The 20,000-nt window shown below is 61.6% G+C and overlaps 1 protein-coding gene across 5 annotated transcripts in view; it reads right to left on the bottom strand.

Moving 5' to 3' along the window:
• The window catches only part of bscl2 (BSCL2 lipid droplet biogenesis associated, seipin), a 48,314-nt gene that overhangs the window by 21,703 nt on the left and 6,611 nt on the right, over positions 1-20,000 (bottom strand). Inside the window, exons 2-7 of one of the 5 annotated variants that reach the window (XM_072551074.1) lie at positions 16,378-16,602; positions 11,595-11,827; positions 7,938-8,016; positions 5,777-5,920; positions 1,464-1,598; positions 717-814 (exon numbers count right to left, since the gene is read on the bottom strand). In XM_072551074.1, coding sequence (XP_072407175.1) covers positions 717-814; positions 1,464-1,598; positions 5,777-5,920; positions 7,938-8,016; positions 11,595-11,791 — 653 coding nt within the window. In that variant the 5' untranslated portion in view covers positions 11,792-11,827; positions 16,378-16,602. Of the gene's footprint in view, positions 1-716; positions 815-1,463; positions 1,599-5,776; positions 5,921-7,937; positions 8,017-11,594; positions 11,828-16,377; positions 16,679-16,698; positions 16,710-20,000 lie in introns of those variants that run through there. The other 4 variants (XM_072551076.1, XM_072551077.1, XM_072551073.1 and 1 more) reach the window with 4 other exon arrangements.

Below are 20,000 nucleotides of genomic sequence, written 5' to 3'. Positions count from 1 at the left end.
GACAGTGCCCACTCCCTCAGCACTGACCCACCGACAGTGCCCACTCCCTCAGCACTGACCCACCGACAGTGCCCACTCCCTCAGCACTGACCCTCTGACAGTGCCCACTCCCTCAGTACTGACCGTCCGACAGTGCCCACTCCCTCAGCACTGACCCTCCGACAATGCAGCGCTCCCTCAGCGCTGATCCTCCGACAGTGCGGCGCTCCCTCAGCGCTGATCCTCCGACAGTGCGGCACTCCCTCAGCGCTGACCCTCCGACAGTGCGGCACTCCCTTGGGACACACCCAGACCACTCCGGCCCTGAAACATGGCAGCGCCCATGGTTCCCACCGGATACAACATGACACAAGGAGAAAAATCTCACGTCTGTCTCAACCCTGTGCCTCACCCTCGCCAACTCTGACAATGTCCCCAAACGGGGGAGCACTGAGTTGGGGGGGGGGGGGGGGGGGGGGCGGGGGGGGGGGGGGGGGGGGGGGGGGGGGGGGGGGGGGGGGGGGGGGGGGCCGGGTGGGGGTGGGGCAACCGACTTTCAACCTGCAATTCCAGAACATGGCGTCTGAGTGTCTATGTACGATGCCCCACTCAGCCGAATAGCAAAGGCAAACCAAGGCATTGCTGGATCCAGCCTTCGCATAGGCTGTGGTGGTGCTGCGCTGGGGTGGCAGGGGGGTGGGGTGGGGGTGGGAGTTTGTACCGGAAGGGGTCCTTACCGTATTCCCGTGAAGTGGGCGTGGATCTGCAGCTGCGCCTTGTAGATCTCGATGCGCCTGGTCTGGATCTCAATCACGGCCCCCATCGTTGGCGTGTACTGAGCAGAGAAACACAGGGAGAGGGGTCAGACCCATCCCCCCACACCCACAGCGCCCCTGTCCTTCGGGCTGGTACTGCCCTCCTGCCTGAGAGGAGGGAACGCTGCTGCCCGTGCCCACCCATACTTGCGCGAGCTGCTTCCTACACCCCACACGGGTTTGGGGGGGGGGGGGTGGGTGGGAACGACCGAGGTCTCCGGGGGGGAGAAGAGGTGAGATGTAGGAGATGTGTCCACTGACACTGGGGGGCGGGGGAAGAGCTCCCAAAGGAAGGGGGCACGGTTTCACAGAAAAAAAAAAGGATTTGAAAAGGGAATTTCTTCTCCCAGAGGAGAGTTTGGAATTCTCTATCCCGGAAAGAGAGACCGCAGAGTGTTTTAAGAGGGGAGGGAGAGAGCGCGGTTTTGGAGATCTTGATGAGGGACCACAACAGACTGCAGCTTCCAAAAAGGTAAGAAGCTTGAGGGGCTGAATGGCCTGCTCCCCATTTGGACATTCAGCTCTGCTTCAGTCCCTTGAGGGAGGGAGGGATGAGGGGGAATGTGCTGTCCTCACACGGGTCTGGCCTGCCCATGACTCGGGACATAGCCCCTTGCCCAGGGCGAGGTGGTTCACTCCGAACTGCTCCCCGCCCGCCCCCTGGCTCACCGAGTCCTCCTGGTAGTCCGAGTACATCTCGACCTCGACCACCTGCGCCTGCTCCACCAGGCCCGTAACAAACAGGGGGGCGTAGACCAGCGTGTCCAGGGTCTGCAGCAGCCACGATTTGTAATGTAGCATCGCCTGACCAGAACAGCACACACCGCGGTTACACAGTGTACCACACAGCACACACCGCGGTTACACAGTCTACCACACAGCACACACCGCGGTTACACAGTCTACCACACAGCACACACCGCGGTTACACAGTCTACCACACAGCACACACCGCGGTTACACAGTCTACCACACAGCACACACCGCGGTTACACAGTCTACCACACAGCACACACCGCGGTTACACAGTCTACCACACAGCACACACCGCAGTTACACAGTCTACCACACAGCACACACCGCGGTTACACAGTCTACCACACAGCACACACCGCGGTTACACAGCGTACCACACAGCACACACCGCGGTTACACAGCGTACCACACAGCACACACCACGGTTACACAGTGTACCACACAGCACACACCGCGGTTACACAGTGTACCACACAGCACACACCGCGGTTACACAGTGTACCACACAGCACACACCGCGGTTACACAGTGTACCACACAGCACACACCGCGGTTACACAGTGTACCACACAGCACACACCGCGGTTACACAGCGTACCACACACCGCGGTTACACAGCGTACCACACAGCACACACCGCGATTACACAGTGTACCACACAGCACACACCGCGGTTACACAGCGTACCACACAGCACACACCGCGGTTACACAGCGTACCACACAGCATACAGGGCGGTTACACAGTGTACCACACAGCACACACCGCGATTACACAGTGTACCACACAGCACACACCGCGGTTACACAGTGTACCACACAGCACACACCGCGGTTACACAGTGTACCACACAGCACACACCGCGGTTACACAGTGTACCACACAGCACGCAGGGCGGTTACACAGTGTACCACACAGCACGCAGGGCGGTTACACAGTGTACCACACAGCACGCACCGTGGTTACACAGTGTACCACACAGCACACAGGGCGGTTACACAGTGTACCACACAGCATACACCGCGGTTACACAGTGTACCACACAGCACACACCGCGGTTACACAGTGTACCACACAGCACACACCGCGGTTACACAGTGTACCACACAGCACACACCGCGGTTACACAGTGTACCACACAGCACGCAGGGCGGTTACACAGTGTACCACACAGCACGCACCGTGGTTACACAGTGTACCACACAGCACGCAGGGCGGTTACACAGTGTACCACACAGCATACACCACGGTTACACAGCGTACCACACAGCACACACCGCGGTTACACAGTGTACCACACAGCACACACCGCGGTTACACAGCGTACCACACAGCCCACAGGGCGGTTACACAGCGTACCACACAGCCCACAGGGCGGTTACACAGCGTACCACACAGCACACAGGGCGGTTACACAGCGTACCACACAGCACACACCGCGGTTACACAGCGTACCACACAGCACACACCGCGGTTACACAGCGTACCACACAGCACACACCGCGGTTACACAGTGTACCACACAGCACGCAGGGCGGTTACACAGTGTACCACACAGCACGCACCGTGGTTACACAGTGTACCACACAGCACACAGGGCGGTTACACAGTGTACCACACAGCATACACCGCGGTTACACAGTGTACCACACAGCACACACCGCGGTTACACAGTGTACCACACAGCACACACCGCGGTTACACAGTGTACCACACAGCATGCACCGTGGTTACACAGTGTACCACACAGCACACAGGGCGGTTACACAGTGTACCACACAGCATACACCGCGGTTACACAGTGTACCACACAGCACACACCGCGGTTACACAGTGTACCACACAGCACACACCGCGGTTACACAGTGTACCACACAGCACACACCGCGGTTACACAGCGTACCACACACCGCGGTTACACAGCGTACCACACAGCACACACCGCGGTTACACAGCGTACCACACAGCACACAGGGCGGTTACACAGCGTACCACACAGCACACACCGCGGTTACACAGTGTACCACACAGCACACACCGCGGTTACACAGTGTACCACACAGCACACACCGCGGTTACACAGTGTACCACACAGCACACACCGCGGTTACACAGTGTACCACACAGCACACACCGCGGTTACACAGTGTACCACACAGCACACACCGCGGTTACACAGTGTACCACACAGCACACACCGCGGTTACACAGTGTACCACACAGCACACACCGCGGTTACACAGTGTACCACACAGCACACAGGGTGGTTACACAGTGTACCACACACTGCGTCATCGCTCATCGACACTCGAGTCGAGACCAGAGAAGACCACCTGCGCCCAGCATTTTAACATTGTCACTCTGACAGAAAGCCTTTGTTATTTGGCTGGTGCCTTCTCTGACACATCTACAACTCAGAGCACCAGTGTTGTGAGAGAGAGCGAGAGAGGTAAGGGCCATTAGTCCTGGCAGTAGCAGGTCGCTCTGGGGTCTCTGTCCAACTGCCTCCTTCTTTTATACCCATGATGACATCAATATTTCTTACAATAGGATTACTCCTGTGTTGTCAAAACCATCAGATTTAAATTGAATCGTTTGTTGGTATCTGAGTGCCTGGTTCAAGTTGATTGGTTAAATTCAGAAGCCTACTGACTTGGTAACACTGCTGCTTGGCCTGTTAACTGTCCGGCCTTTCGATACCGATGTCTCAGTCTGTCTCTGGACTGGCCAACGTCTGAGCTGCTCACGGGTATCCATTTTAACTCTCAGCACCGAGAAAACACCAGCTCTTAAAAGGGACCACGCAAAGTTTTTTCTCCTCCCCCCCATTCTACAATTGTACAAATTCGACACACGCCCAATTCTAACTTCTAGCCTCCCGATCTACAATTCCTCGACCCAACTTCGCCACCAATTTCGGTGTCACCCACTAAACCATCCCTTCGACGTTCACGTCCAAACGACAACGAGGATCCCGGTTCCGTTTCCCTCCCATAGCTGTCCCACATGGACCCAGGGATATCACAGCTGTCACCCACTGAAAGCCAGTCAAGACAGGAAGCTGTGGGCTCGGGAGGCCGAGTCCAGGGGTTTGACTCGAGGATCCCTCGAGGGGGGAGTCTGTCGTAAGGGCGATTAATATTAAACTGAGGACACCCCCCACCTCAACACTTAAAGTGGGTCTGAGGAATCTTGTGACCCCCCCCCCCCCCCCCCCCCTTGAAGGAACAGCAGAAATTTCCCTGGTGTCCTGGGGTCAATGCTGGTTACCTGAAAGTCGAGTATTCCTGGGACACCTTTAGTAAGCTGAAATAGCGTAAAGCGAAGAAGCATTAACTTATATGGGAAAGATTTGGCCTCTTCTCATAAAAGTGAAAATCCTCTTCGGGTTTCTTATGGTCAGCGAAAGCAGCTGTACAGGACGTTGGTTAGGCCACTGTTGGAATATTGCGTGCAATTCTGGTCTCCTTCCTATCGGAAAGATGTTGTGAAACTTGAAAGGGTTCAGAAAAGATTTACAAGGACGTTGCCAGGGTTGGAGGGTCTGAGCTACAGGGAGAGGCTGAACAGGCTGGGGCTGTTTTCCCTGAAGCGTCAGAGGCTGAGGGGTGACCTTATAGAGGTTTATAAAATCATCAGGGGCATGGATAGGGTGAATAGACAAAGTCTTTTCCTTGGTGTCGGGGAGTCCAAAATGAGAGGTCATAGGTTTAGGGTGAGAGGGGAAAGATATAAAAGAGACCTAAGGGGCAACTTTTTCACACAGAGGGTGGTACATGTGTGGAATGAGCTGCCAGAGGATGTAGTGGAGGTTGATGCAATGACAACATTTAAGAGGCATTTGGATGGGTATATGAATAGGAAGGGTTTGGAGGGATATGGGCCGGGTGCTGGCAGGTGGGACTAGATTGGGTTGGGATATTTGATCGGCGTGAACGGGTTGGACCAAAGTGTCTGTTTCCGTGCTGTCCATCTCTCTGACTATGAGGTACGAGCGTAGGTCTTCCGTGAAAGCCAAGTGGCGTAACTCGAACTTTCGAAAAGTGGAGGCTCTCCGTACATGTTCTTCAATCCACATTGGGTTTAAAAACCAAATCCAGACCGTCTGCACCACTGTTGGTGGAAGCTGGAGGGAAATCGGCCGGCTCTTTCCCAGAGAGAAATCGAGTGATCTCTGTCGGTGCTCCCCCCCCCCCAGACCCCTCACCCTGGCAGAAAGGACTCACCGATCTGGAAACGCTGGAGATCTCGTTCCCTTCCTTGGTGTAGCAGGTCATCCTCACCATAAACATTCCCAAGTTCTGGTTGATGGGAGACTCCGGCATCAGGAGCCGGAGGCAAATCCGGTAGGAGGTCCCGTACGTCATCACCTGGAGGGGAAAGAGGGGCAGCAGTGGGGGGGTGGGGGGGTGGGGGGGGGGGTCAGTGGGTAACTGGAAACCTTCCCCTCTTTCCCGGTGCCCGCATGAGGGCCCACTGACTGGCACCGCCTCCTCTATGCAGACAGTTCAGAAGAGTCAAAGACCACAGAGTTAAGGGGGACATGACGCTGAAGAGGATTGTCAAAGTAGACCTGGAGAGTTTGAGCTAACGGGGAAGAGGCCGAACAGGCCGGGGCTGGATTCCCTTTATAGGCTGCTGCACTTTATAGGTGGGATAAAAATCAGGAGCTTCAAGCATTTTGACCGAGCAGGCCGTGAGAGTTTGCATGTTTGTTTAGGGTCTGGCATGTCCCTGACTGGGATCGTGCTGCTGAGCTGGGAGGATGTAAAGGCTTGAGACTGTGGAACAGCAGCATGCCATTCAGCCCCTCGAGACCGATTCCAAATCTGTCCGCCGCCTCCTCAAGTAAATAGACAAAGTCTTTTCCCTGGTGTCGGGGAGTCCAAAATGAGAGGGCATAGGTTTAGGGTGAGAGGGGAAAGATATAAGAGAGACCTAAGGGGCAACTTTTGCACGTGTATGGAATGAGCTGACAGAGGATGTAGAGAGGCCGAGGGGTGACCTTATAGAGGTCTATTAAATCATGAGGGGGCATCGATAGGGTGAGTAGACAAGGTCTTTTCCCTAGGGTGGGGGAGTCTAAAATGACCTGAAGTGACACAGAGTGTGAAAAAAAACCATCAGAAGTAGCACGTAACAGTAAAACGTATTAAAATACACACAATAATGCTGATTAAATGGTAACTTTTTCACGCAGAGGGTGATGCATGTATGGAACAAGCTGGTGGAGGCTGGTACAATTGTAGCATTAAAATGGCATCTGGATGGGTATACGAATAGGAAGGGTTTAGAGGGATATGGGCCAAGTGCTGGTAAAGGGGACTAGACTAGGTTAGGATATCGGGTCAGCATGAACGAGTTAGTGGATGCCGGGATAGTGAGTAAACTTGAGGAGGAGGCGGACAGATTTGGAATCGGTCTCGAGGGGCTGAATGGCATGCTGCTGTTCCACAGTCTCAAGTCTTTACATTCCCCCAGCTCAGCAGCACGATCCCAGCCAGGGACACGCCAGACCCTAAACAAACATGCAAACTCTCACGGCCTGCTCGGTCAAAACGCTTGAAGCTCCTGATTTTTATCCCACCTATAAAGTGCGGCAGCCTGAATGAGGAATGCTTCACGATTACTACAGAACTGACCAGAAGGCTTGGGACTGCGTAAGGAGACGGGATTAATTAACAGGGAGAAAGTGAGGACTGCTGGAGATCAGAGTCAAAAAATGTGGCGTTGGAAAAGCACAGCTTCAAGAGGTTGAAACGTCACCTCTTCTGCTCAACTGTTTGATTTTGAGCATTTGAAATGTCATAGCATTAAAGACAGTTGTGTGGGAAAGAGGGACCAGCGCAGGTAGAAGTCCACTTTCCATGGCAGGACAGGCTAGATGGGCCGAAGGACCTCTTTGGTACCTCGCTTATTGGAGTTCCTTGCAGGGGTAAGACGTGCTGTGGATGGAAGAGGGGCAGGCTGTAGGATGTGCAGGTTCGGGTGGACTGGCTGAATTATTGCCCCACGGTGTCCCAGGGAGGTATGAGGTGAGATGGGTTAGCCCATGGGGAACGCAGGGTTACACAGGGGATTGGGGCGGAGGAATGGGTCTGGGTGGGATGCTCTTCAGAGGGGTCAGTGCAAACTCGACGGGCCGAACGGCCTGCGCCTGCACTGCAACCACCCCCGGCCCCTCGGGTGCCAGGTCAAAGAGCGAGACAGCCCCCTTCGGGGTCAATCGGTCCCGAGGGAGAGGCTGGGATGTGGGAGAGGTGGCAGGGGGGTTGGGGGGGTGGGGGGTGGGAGAGAGCTGCGCTCCTCAGAGGACGATCTGGAGGGCGAAGGAATGGAAAACGGAGCGTCCACTTCCCCTCCCCTCCCCTCCCCCGCAGCCCTCACCTTTTCCTTCCCATTTCGGAGCAGGGAGATGTTCCCAACGGGATAGGAGCACAGCGGCCCCTGGGAGTCACAGTCCGTCCTGTGGGAGGAGAGAGGAGAGAGACGAGGTCAGCGGCTGTTTTGCGTTCTTGGCTGTTCACTCACGGGACGAGGGTATCGCTGGCCGGGCCCATCCCGAATTGCCAGGGGGCGCCGCGGGTAAGAGCCAACCCCGTCGCTGTGGGTCTGGAGTCACACGTAGGCCCAGACCAGGTAAGGACAGCAGCTCCATCCCTGAAGGATATTAGTCAACAAGGTGGGATTTTCTGACAATGGATTCATGGTCATCATTAGACTCCGAATTCCAGATTTTTTTATTTAGAAATTGAATTCGAATAGCACCATGCGCTGCGATAGGACTCGAACCCAGCTCCCCACAGCATCACCCGGCTGTCTGTGTTCACAGGCCGGGCCATAGTACCTCCCCTGGGCTCCACCGGACAAAGGGAGTGCTGGGAAAGGGGAGAAGGAAGGATCTGATGGGGGGAGGGGATGGATCTGACTGGGGACTGGGGTGTGAGGGGGTAAGGAGGGGTTAGATCGGGACGGGAGGGGGTGAGGGGGGTTAGATCGGGACGGGAGGGGGTGAGGGGGGTTAAATCGGGAGGGGAAGGGGGTGAGGAGGTTAGATCAGGAGGGGAGGGGGTGAGGGGGGTTAGATCGGGAGGGGAGGGGGTGAGGGGGGTTAAATCGGGAGGGGAAGGGGGTGAGGGGGGTTAGATCGGGAGGGGAGGGGGTGAGGGGGGTTAAATCGGGAGGGGAGGGGGTGAGGGGGGTTAAATCGGGAGGGGAGGGGGTGAGGGGGGTTAAATCGGGAGGGGAGGGGGCGAAGGGGGGTTAGATCGGGAGGGGAGGGGGTGAGGGGGGTTAAATCAGGAGGGGAGGGGGTGAGGGGGGTTAAATCGGGAGGGGAGGGGGTGAGGGGGGTTAAATCGGGAGGGGAGAGGGTGAGGGGGGTTAAATCGGGAGGGGAGGGGGTGAGGGGGGTTAGATCGGGAGGGGAGGGGGTGAGGGGGGTTAAATCAGGAGGGGAGGGGGTGAGGGGGGTTAAATCAGGAGGGGAGGGGGTGAGGGGGGTTAAATCAGGAGGGGAGGGGGTGAGGGGGGTTAAATCGGGAGGGGAAGGGGGTGAGGGGGGTTAGATCGGGAGGGGAGGGGGTGAGGAGGTTAGATCAGGAGGGGAGGGGGTGAAGGGGAGTTAGATCGGGAGGGGAGGGGGTGAAGGGGAGTTAGATCGGGAGGGGGTGAGGGGAGTTAGATCGGGAGGGGGTGAGGGGAGTTAGATCGGGAGCGGAGGGGGCGAGGGGGGTTAGATCGGGAGGGGAAGGGGTGAGGGGGGTTAGATCGGGAGGGGAGGGGGTGAGGGGGGTTAGATTGGGAGGGGAGGGGGGTTAGATCGGGAGGGGAAGGGGTGAGGGGGGTTAGATTGGGAGGGGAGGGGGCAAAGGGGGGTTAGATCGGGAGGGGAGGGGGGTAGATCGGAGGGGAGGGGGTGATGGGGGTTAGATCGGGAGCGGAGGGGGTGATGGGGGTTAGATCGGGGGTGATGGGGGGTTAGATCGGGGTGAGGGGGGTTAGATCGGGGGTGAGGGGGGGTTAGATCGGGGTGAGGGGGTTAGATCGGGGGTGAGGGGGGTTAGATCGGGGGTTGAGGGTGGGTTAGATCGGGGGTGAGGGGGGTTAGATCGGGGGTGAGGGGGGTTAGATCGGGGGTGAGGGGGGTTAGATCGGGGGTGAGGGGGGTTAGATCGGGGGTGAGGGGGGTTAGATCGGGGGTGAGGGGGGTTAGATCGGGGGTGAGGGGGGTTAGATCGGGGGTGAGGGGGGTTAGATCGGGAGGGGGTGATGGGGGTTAGATCGGGAGGGGAGGGGGTGATGGGGGTTAGATCGGGAGGGGAGGGGGGTTAGATCGGGAGGGGGTGATGGGGGTTAGATCGGGAGGGGAGGGGGTGATGGGGGTTAGATCGGGGGTGATGGGGGTTAGATCGGGAGGGGGGTGAGGGGGTTAGATCGGTAGGGGTGAGGGGGGTTAGATCGGGAGCGGAGGGGGGTTAGATCGGTAGGGGGTGATGGGGGTTACACCGGGAGCGGAGGGGGTGAGGGGGGTTAGATCGGGGGTGATGGGGGTTAGATCGGGGGTGATGGGGGTTAGATCGGGGGTGATGGGGGTTAGATCGGGGGTGAGGGGGGTTAGATCGGGGGTGAGGGGGGTTAGATCGGGGGGGTGATGGGGGTTACACCGGGAGCGGAGGGGTGAGGGGGGTAGATCGGGGTGATGGGGGTTGGATCGGAGGGGAGGGGGTTAGATCGGGAGGGGAGGGGGTGATGGGGGTTAGATCGGGGGTGATGTGGGGTTAGATCGGAGGGAGGGGGTGAGGGGGGTTAGATCGGGAGCGGAGGGGGTGATGGGGGTTAGATCGGGGGTGAGGGGGGTTAGATCGGGAGGGGAGGGGGTTAGATCGGGAGGGGAGGGGGTGAGGGGGGTTAGATCGGGAGGGGAGGGGGTGAGGGGGGGTTAGATCGGGAGGGGAGGGGGTGATGGGGGTTAGATCGGGGGTGATGGGGTTAGATCGGGAGCGTAGGGGTGATGGGGGTTAGATCGGGAGGGGAGGGGGTGAGGGGGTTTAGATCGGGAGGGGAGGGGGTGATGGGGGTTAGGGGTTAGATCGGGAGCGGAGGGGGTGAGGGGGGTTAGATCGGGAGGGGGTGATGGGGGTTAGATCGGGAGCGGAGGGGGTGAGGGGGGTTAGATCGGGAGCGGAGGGGGTGAGGGGGGTTAGATCGGGAGGGGAAGGGGTGAGGGGGGTTAGATCGGGAGGGGGTGATGGGGGTTAGATCGGGAGGGGAGGGGGTGAGGGGGGTTAGATCGGGGGTGATGGGGGTTAGATCGGGGGTGATGGGGGTTAGATCGGGAGCGGAGGGGGTGAGGGGGGTTAGATCGGGAGGGGAGGGGGTGAGGGGGGTTAGATCGGGGGTGATGGGGGTTAGATCGGGGGTGATGGGGGTTAGATCGGGAGCGGAGGGGGTGAGGGGGGTTAGATCGGGAGGGGGTGATGGGGGTTAGATCGGGAGCGGAGGGGGTGAGGGGGGTTAGATCGGGAGGGGGTGAGGGGGGTTAGATCGGGAGGGGGTGATGGGGGTTAGATCGGGAGCGGAGGGGGTGAGGGGGGTTAGATCGGGAGCGGAGGGGGTGATGGGGGGTTAGATTGGGAGCGGAGGGGGTGATGGGGGGTTAGATTGGGAGCGGAGGGGGTGAGGGGGGTTAGACCGGGAGCGGAGGGGGTGAGGGGGGTTAGACCGGGAGCGGAGGGGGTGAGGGGGGTTAGACCGGGAGCGGAGGGGGTGATGGGGGGTTAGATTGGGAGCGGAGGGGGTGAGGGGGGTTAGATCGGGAGGGGAGGGGGTGAGGGGGGTTAGATCGGGAGCGGAGGGGGTGAGGGGGGTTAGATCGGGAGCGGAGGGGGTGATGGGGGTTAGATCGGGAGGGGAGGGGGTGATGGGGGTTAGATCGGGAGGGGAGGGGGGTTAGATCGGGAGGGGAGGGGGTGAGGGGGGTTAGATCGGGAGCGGAGGGGGTGAGGGGGGATCGATCTGACAGTGGGGAGGGAGGGCTGTTACCTGTATCGGTAATGGACGGGTGTGGTGAAGCTGACCGACGGCATGTAGCTGTAATAGAAGCTGCCGTACAGGAACACCGACATCCAGAGCAGTAACAGCACCATACTGACCAGGATGGCCAACTGCAGCAAGGTCCGCCTCATCCTCCAGATCAGCTCAGCAGCATGGACCTGAACCCAGCTGAGATACTCACTCATCCTCAACTCAACCCTCCCTGCCCACTCACAGCCAACCTGCAGGAGGAACACAACCCCTCAGCAACACACACACACACACAGGGGGGGGGGGGGGGGGGGCACACTGCAGACACCGAGCACCGAGCGCAGGGAGACGGCCCGCAGGGAGGGGGGGGGGGGGGGGGGGGGAGAGAGAAGAGTGGGGGGGGAGGAGAAGAGTGGGGGGGGAGGAGAAGAGTGGGGGGGGGAGAAGAGAGTGGGGGGGGGGAAAAGAGAGTGGGGGGGGGGGGAAAGAGAGTGGGGGGGGGGAAAAGAGAGTGGGGGGGGGGAAAAGAGAGTGGGGGGGGGGAAAAGAGAGTGGGGGGGGGAAAAGAGAGTGGGGGGGGGAAAAAGAGAGTGGGGGGGGGGAAAAGAGAGTGGGGGGGGGGAAAAGAGAGTGGGGGGGAAAAAGAGAGTGGGGAGGGGGGGAAAGAGAGTGGGGAGGGGGGGAAAGAGAGTGGGGAGGGGGGGAAAGAGAGTGGGGAGGGGGGGAAAGAGAGTGGGGAGGGGGGGGAAAGAGAGTGGGGAGGGGGGGGAAAGAGAGTGGGGAGGGGGGGAGAGAGAGTGGGGAGGGGGGGAGAGAGAGTGGGGAGGGGGGGAAAGAGAGTGGGGAGGGGGGGAAAGAGAGTGGGGAGGGGGGGAGAGAGAGTGGGGAGGGGGGGAGAGAGAGTGGGGAGGGGGGGAGAGAGAGTGGGGAGGGGGGGAGAGAGAGTGGGGAGGGGGGGAGAGAGAGTGGGGAGGGGGGGAGAGAGAGTGGGGAGGGGGGGAGAGAGAGTGGGAAGGGGGGGAGAGAGAGTGGGGAGGGGGGGAGAGAGAGTGGGGAGGGGGGGAGAGAGAGTGGGGAGGGGGGGAGAGAGAGTGGGGAGGGGGGGAGAGAGAGTGGGGAGGGGGGGAGAGAGAGTGGGGAGGGGGGGAGAGAGAGTGGGGAGGGGGGGAGAGAGAGTGGGGAGGGGGGGAGAGAGAGTGGGGAGGGGGGGAGAGAGAGTGGGGAGGGGGGGAGAGAAGAGAGTGGGGAGGGGGGGAGAGAGAGTGGGGAGGGGGGGAGAGAGAGTGGGGAGGGGGGGAGAGAGAGTGGGGAGGGGGGGAGAGAGAGTGGGGAGGGGGGGAGAGAGAGTGGGGAGGGGGGGAGAGAGAGTGGGGAGGGGGGGGAGAGAGAGTGGGGAGGGGGGGAGAGAGAGTGGGGAGGGGGGGAGAGAGAGTGGGGAGGGGGGGAGAGAGAGTGGGGAGGGGGGGAGAGAGAGTGGGGAGGGGGGGAGAGAGAGTGGGGAGGGGGGGAAAGAGAGTGGGGAGGGGGGGAAAGAGAGTGGGGAGGGGGGGGAAAGAGAGTGGGGAGGGGGGGAGAGAGAGTGGGGAGGGGGGGAGAGAGAGTGGGGAGGGGGGGAAAGAGAGTGGGGAGGGGGGGAAAGAGAGTGGGGAGGGGGGGAAAGAGAGTGGGGAGGGGGGGGAAAGAGAGTGGGGAGGGGGGGGAAAGAGAGTGGGGAGGGGGGGAGAGAGAGTGGGGAGGGGGGGAGAGAGAGTGGGGAGGGGGGGAGAGAGAGTGGGGAGGGGGGGAGAGAGAGTGGGGAGGGGGGGAGAGAGAGTGGGGAGGGGGGGAGAGAGAGTGGGGAGGGGGGGAGAGAGAGTGGGAAGGGGGGGAGAGAGAGTGGGGAGGGGGGGAGAGAGAGTGGGGAGGGGGGGAGAGAGAGTGGGGAGGGGGGGAGAGAGAGTGGGGAGGGGGGGAGAGAGAGTGGGGAGGGGGGGAGAGAGAGTGGGGAGGGGGGGAGAGAGAGTGGGGAGGGGGGGAGAGAGAGTGGGGAGGGGGGGAGAGAGAGTGGGGAGGGGGGGAGAGAGAGTGGGGAGGGGGGGAGAGAGAGTGGGGAGGGGGGGAGAGAGAGTGGGGAGGGGGGGAAGAGAGTGGGGAGGGGGGGAAGAGAGTGTGGGGAGGGGGGGGAAAGAGAGTGGGGAGGGGGGGGAGAGAGAGTGGGGAGGGGGGGAGAGAGAGTGGGGAGGGGGGGAAAGAGAGTGGGGAGGGGGGGAAGAGAGTGGGGAGGGGGGGAAAGAGAGTGGGGAGGGGGGGGAAAGAGAGTGGGGAGGGGGGGGAAGAGAGTGGGGAGGGGGGGAGAGAGAGTGGGGAGGGGGGGAGAGAGAGTGGGGAGGGGGGGAGAGAGAGTGGGGAGGGGGGGAGAGAGAGTGGGGAGGGGGGGAGAGAGAGTGGGGAGGGGGGGAGAGAGAGTGGGGAGGGGGGGAGAGAGAGTGGGAAGGGGGGGAGAGAGAGTGGGGAGGGGGGGAGAGAGAGTGGGGAGGGGGGGAGAGAGAGTGGGGAGGGGGGGAGAGAGAGTGGGGAGGGGGGGAGAGAGAGTGGGGAGGGGGGGAGAGAGAGTGGGGAGGGGGGGAGAGAGAGTGGGGAGGGGGGGAGAGAGAGTGGGGAGGGGGGGAGAGAGAGTGGGGAGGGGGGGAGAGAGAGTGGGGAGGGGGGGAGAGAGAGTGGGGAGGGGGGGAGAGAGAGTGGGGAGGGGGGGAGAGAGAGTGGGGAGGGGGGGAGAGAGAGTGGGGAGGGGGGGAGAGAGAGTGGGGAGGGGGGGAGAGAGAGTGGGGAGGGGGGGAGAGAGAGTGGGGAGGGGGGGAGAGAGAGTGGGGAGGGGGGGAGAGAGAGTGGGGAGGGGGGGAGAGAGAGTGGGGAGGGGGGGAGAGAGAGTGGGGAGGGGGGGAGAGAGAGTGGGGAGGGGGGGAGAGAGAGTGGGGAGGGGGGGAGAGAGAGTGGGGAGGGGGGGAGAGAGAGTGGGGAGGGGGGGAGAGAGAGTGGGGAGGGGGGAGAGAGAGTGGGGAGGGGGGGAGAGAGAGTGGGGAGGGGGGGAGAGAGAGTGGGGAGGGGGGGAGAGAGAGTGGGGAGGGGGGGAGAGAGAGTGGGGAGGGGGGGAGAGAGAGTGGGGAGGGGGGGAAAGAGAGTGGGGAGGGGGGGAAAGAGAGTGGGGAGGGGGGGGAAAGAGAGTGGGGAGGGGGGAAAGAGAGTGGGGAGGGGGGGAAGGGGAGGGGGGGAAGAGAGTGGGGAGGGGGGGAAGAGAGTGGTGAGGGGGGGAAGGGGTGGGGGGGAAGGGGTGGGGGGGAAGGGGAGGGGGGGAAGAGAGTGGGGAGGGGGGGAAGGGGAGGGGGGGAAGGGGAGGGGGGGAAGGGGAGGGGGGGAAGGGGAGGGGAGGGGGGGAAGGGGAGGGGGGGAAGGGGAGGGGGGGAAGGGGAGGGGGGGAAGGGGAGGGGGGGAAAGGGAGGGGGGGGGAAGGGGAGGGGGGGGGAAGAGAGTGGGGAGGGGGGGAAGGGGAGGGGGGGAAAGAGAGTGGGGAGGGGGGGAAGGGGAGGGGGGGAAAGAGAGTGGGGAGGGGGGGAAAGAGAGTGGGGAGGGGGGGAAAGAGAGTGGGGAGGGGGGGAAAGAGAGTGGGGAGGGGGGGAAAGAGAGTGGGGAGGGGGGGAAAGAGAGTGGGGAGGGGGGGAAGAGAGTGGGGAGGGGGGAAAGAGAGTGGGGAGGGGGGGAAGGGGAGGGGGGGAAAGAGAGTGGGGAGGGGGGGAAGGGGAGGGGGGGAAGGGGAGGGGGGAAAGAGAGTGGGGAGGGGGGGAAGGGGAGGGGGGGGAAAGAGAGTGGGGAGGGGGGGAAGGGGAGGGGGGGAAGGGGAGGGGGGGAAGGGGAGGGGGGGAAGGGGAGGGGGGAAGGGGAGGGGGGGAAGGGGAGGGGGGGAAGGGGAGGGGGGGAAAGAGAGTGGGGGGGGAGAAAGAGAGTGGGGAGGGGGGGAAAGAGAGTGGGGAGGGGGGGAAAGAGAGTGGGGAGGGGGGGAAAGAGAGTGGGGAGGGGGGGAAAGAGAGTGGGTGGGGGGGGGGAATAGAGAGTGGGTGGGGGGGGGAATAGAGAGTGGGTGGGGGGGGGAATAGAGAGTGGGTGGGGGGGGGAATAGAGAGTGGGTGGGGGGGGAATAGAGAGTGGGTGGGGGGGGGAATAGAGAGTGGGTGGGGGGGGGAATAGAGAGTGGGTGGGGGGGGGAATAGAGAGTGGGTGGGGGGGGAATAGAGAGTGGGTGGGGGGGGGGAATAGAGAGTGGTTGGGGGGGGGGAATAGAGAGTGGGTGGGGGGGGGGAAATAGAGAGTGGGTGGGGGGGGGAATAGAGAGTGGGTGGGGGGGGGAATAGAGAGTGGGTGGGGGGGGGAATAGAGAGTGGGTGGGGGGGGGAAAAGAGAGTGGGGAGGGGGGGAAAGAGGGTGGGGAGGGGGGGAAAAGAGGGTGGGGAGGGGGGGGAAAGAGGGTGGGGAGGGGGGGAAAGTGGGTGGGGAGGGGGGGGAAAGTGGGTGGGGAGGGGGGGGAAAGTGGGTGGGGAGGGGGGGAAAGAGAGTGGGTGGGGAGGGGGGGAAAGAGAGTGGGGGGGAGGGGGGGAAAGAGAGTGGGTGGGGGGGGGGAAAAGAGAGTGGGTGGGGCGGGGGAAAAGAGAGTGGGTGGGGGGGGGAAAAGAGAGTGGGGAGTGTTGGGGAGGAAGAGAGTGTAACACGGCCGGGCTGGAGTGGGGCAAGAAAGACAGACACGGTCAGTGATGGAAGCACCACAATCACTAACAGGGGCTGGTCGACTGCTGTAGGCTGCACTCCCTGGAAGCTGGCAGAACACTCAAGAGGCAGATCTGGGGGGGTCCCGGAAACCAGACGAGGTGCCCTCCCTGTGGGTGACCAGTGCCGAGGGCGGTCGGCTCTGGGTGACTGTCGCTTCCGGTCTCCAGCTGCTCCCGGGTGAGATTAGGGGGAAAGCAGCAGAGTCACAGTCGGCCAGTCTCGCTGTCTCTCACTGCGGAAGGGAGGGAGGGAGGAAGGAAGGGAGGGAGGGAGGAAGGGAGGGAGGGAGGGAGGAGAGCCAACAGCTTCGTCAGAGGCTCCGACTCACGCCGAGACACGCTAAAATCAGACAGCAGGAAAACACCAACAACAATCAGCCCTTTGACAACGCAATATCAGGAGGAATGTCCTCAGACGTGAATAGACAATAGATGCAGGAGTAGGCCATTCAGCCCTTCGAGCCTGCACCGCCATTCAATATGATCATGGCTGATCATTCCCAATCAGTATCCTGTTCCTGCCTTATCTCCATAACCCTTGACTCCACTATCTTTAAGAGCTCTATTCTATCCGTGGAACATACTGCTGCAGGGGGCCAGGTCGTTAAGGCAGAGATTGATTGGGCCCTGACGAGGAAAGGGGATCGAGGGTGACAGGGAGAAGGCAAGAGAGTGGGGTTAAAAAAAACACATCCGTCACCATGGCCCAGCAGGGCTGACTCAATGGGCCGAATGGATTAGTTCCACACCGACAAGCTGTCCAGGGGCGAACCAGGAGGATCAGGGAATTAACACAGGGTGAGCAAGAGGGAGAGACAGGGATTAGTGATGGGGGTAATAAGGGGGGGGTGGGGAATGAATGGGGGGGAACGAATAAGAGGGGGGAACGAGTAAGGGGGGAAACGAGTAAGGGGGGGAAACGAGTAAGGGGGGGAAATGAGTAAGGGGGGGGCGGAACGAATACGGGGGGGGGGGACACATGAATACCGGGGGGGGGAGACAAATACGGGGGGGGGGGGGGAGACAAATACGGGGGGGGGAAGACAAATACGGGGGGGGGGGAAGACAAAAACGGGGGGGGGGGGGGGGGGAGACAAATACTGGGGGGGAGACAAATACGGGGGGGGGGGGGAGACAAATACGGGGGGGGGGGGAGACAAAAACAGGGGGGGGGGAGACAAATACGGGGGGGGGAGGAGACAAATACGGGGGGGGGAGGGAGACAAATACGGGGGGGGGACGAATGCGGGGGGGGGACGAATGCGGGGGGGGGACGAATGCGGGGGGGGGGACGAATGCGGGGGGGGGGACGAATGCGGGGGGGGGGGACGAATGCGGGGGGGGGGACGAATGCGGGGGGGGGGACGAATGCGGGGGGGGGGACGAATGCGGGGGGGGGGACGAATGCGGGGGGGGGACGAATGCGGGGGGGGGGGACGAATGCGGGGGGGGGACGAATGCGGGGGGGGGGGACGAATGCGGGGGGGCGAACGAATGCGGGGGGGCGAACGAATGCGGGGGGGGACGAATACAGGGGTTAACGAATCGGGGTGGGTGGGGGGGGAGGGGATCAAATACGTGGGGGGGGAACCAAATACGGGGGGGGGGGAACCAAATACGGGGGGGGGGGAACCAAATACAGGGGGGGGGGGAACCAAATACAGGGGGGGGGGGGGAAACCGAATACGGGGGCGGGGGAACCGAATACGGGGGGGGGGGGAAGAGAATGAATACGGGGGGGGGACCAAATACGGGGGTGGGTGGACAACTACGGGGGGGGGGTAGGACAACTACGGGGGGGGGGTAGGACAACTACGGGGGGGGGGTAGGACAACTACGGGGGGGGTGGGACAAATACGTGGGGGGGGGAAAAAAATACAGGGGGGGGAAATGAATACGGGGGGGAACAAATACGCGGGGGGGGAACAAATACGCGGGGGGGGGAACAAATACGCGGGGGGGGGATCAAATACGCGGGGGGGGGATCAAATACGCGGGGGGGGGAACAAATACGGGGGTGGGGGAGCGCGAATACTGGGGGGGGGAATCGAATAAGGGGGGGATCGAATACGGGGGGGAAACGAATACGGGGGGGGGGAAACGAATACGGGGGGGGGGAAACGAATACGGGGGGTTGGTGGTGGGGGGAAACAAATGTGGGGGGGTGGAAACGAATACGGGGGGGGAGAAACGAATACGGGGGTGGGGAGAAAGGAATACGGTGGGGGGAGAAAGGAATACGGGGGGGGTAGAAACGAATACGGGGGGGGGGGGAACGAATACGGGGGGGGGGGGGGAAACGAATACGGGGGGGGGAAACGAATACGGGGGGGGGAAGAAACGAATACGGGGGGGGGAAGAAACGAATACGGGGGGGGGAAGAAACGAATACGGGGGGGGAAGAAACGAATACGGGGGGGGAAGAAACGAATACGGGGGGGGGGGAAGAAACGAATACGGGGGGGGGGAAGAAACGAATACGGGGGGGAAGAAACGAATACGGGGGGGGGGGAAGAAACGAATACGGGGGGGGGGAAGAAACGAATACGGGGGGGGGAAGAAACGAATACGGGGGGGGAAGAAAAGAATACGGGGGGGGAAGAAACGAATACGGGGGGGGGGGAAGAAACGAATACGGGGGGGAAGAAACGAATACAGGGGGGAAGAAACGAATACGGGGGAGAGGGGGAAGAAACGAATACGGGGGAGAGACGAATACGGGGAGGGGAACAAATATCGGAGGGGGAACAAATATGGGGGGGGAACAAATATGGGGGGGGGGCAAATATGGGGGGGACCAAATGGGGGAAGGAATGAATACGGGGGGGGAATGAATACGGGGGGGGGGAATGAATACGGGGGGGAACGAATACAGGGGGGGGGAACGAATACGGGGGGGGGAACGAATACAGGGGGGGGGGGAATGAATACGGGGGGGGGGAATGAATACGGGGGGGGGGGAATGAATACGGGGGGAACGAATACGGGGGGGGGGAACGAATACAGGGGGGGGGGAACGAATACGGGGGGGGGGGGGAACGAATACGGGGGGGGGGGAACGAATACGGGGGGGGGGGGAACGAATACGGGGGGGGGGAATGAATAAGGGGGGATCGAATACGGGGGGGATCGAATACGGGGGGGGGGGGAGGGATCGAATCGAGTACGGGGGGGAAAGACGAATACGGGGGGGGACGAATACGGGGGGGGGACAAATACGGGGTGGGGGGAAACAAATGCGGGGTGGGGTAGAAACGAATGCGGGTGGGGGGGGAGAAACGAATCCGGGGGAACGAATACCGGGGGGGGGGGGAAACGAATACCGGGGCGGGGAACGAATACTGGGGGGGGGGGGGGGGAACGAATACTTGAGGGGGGGGGGGAGGAACGAATACGGGGGGGGAAGGAGTCGAATATGGGGGGGAGGAGTCGAATATGGGGGGGAGGAAACGAATACGGGGGGGGGGGGGGAAACGAATACTGGGGGGGGGGGAAACAAATACGGGGGGGGGAAACAAATACAGGGGGGGGTAAAAACAAATACAGGGGGGTGAAAACAAATACAGGGGGGGGAAACAAATACGTGGGGGGAAACAAATACGTGGGGGGAAACAAATACGTGGGGGGAAAC

Source organism: Chiloscyllium punctatum, chromosome 31 (genome assembly GCF_047496795.1).
Source record: "Chiloscyllium punctatum isolate Juve2018m chromosome 31, sChiPun1.3, whole genome shotgun sequence".
Taxonomy (NCBI): domain Eukaryota; kingdom Metazoa; phylum Chordata; class Chondrichthyes; order Orectolobiformes; family Hemiscylliidae; genus Chiloscyllium; species Chiloscyllium punctatum.
This window is presented reverse-complemented; position numbering and strand designations above follow the sequence as displayed.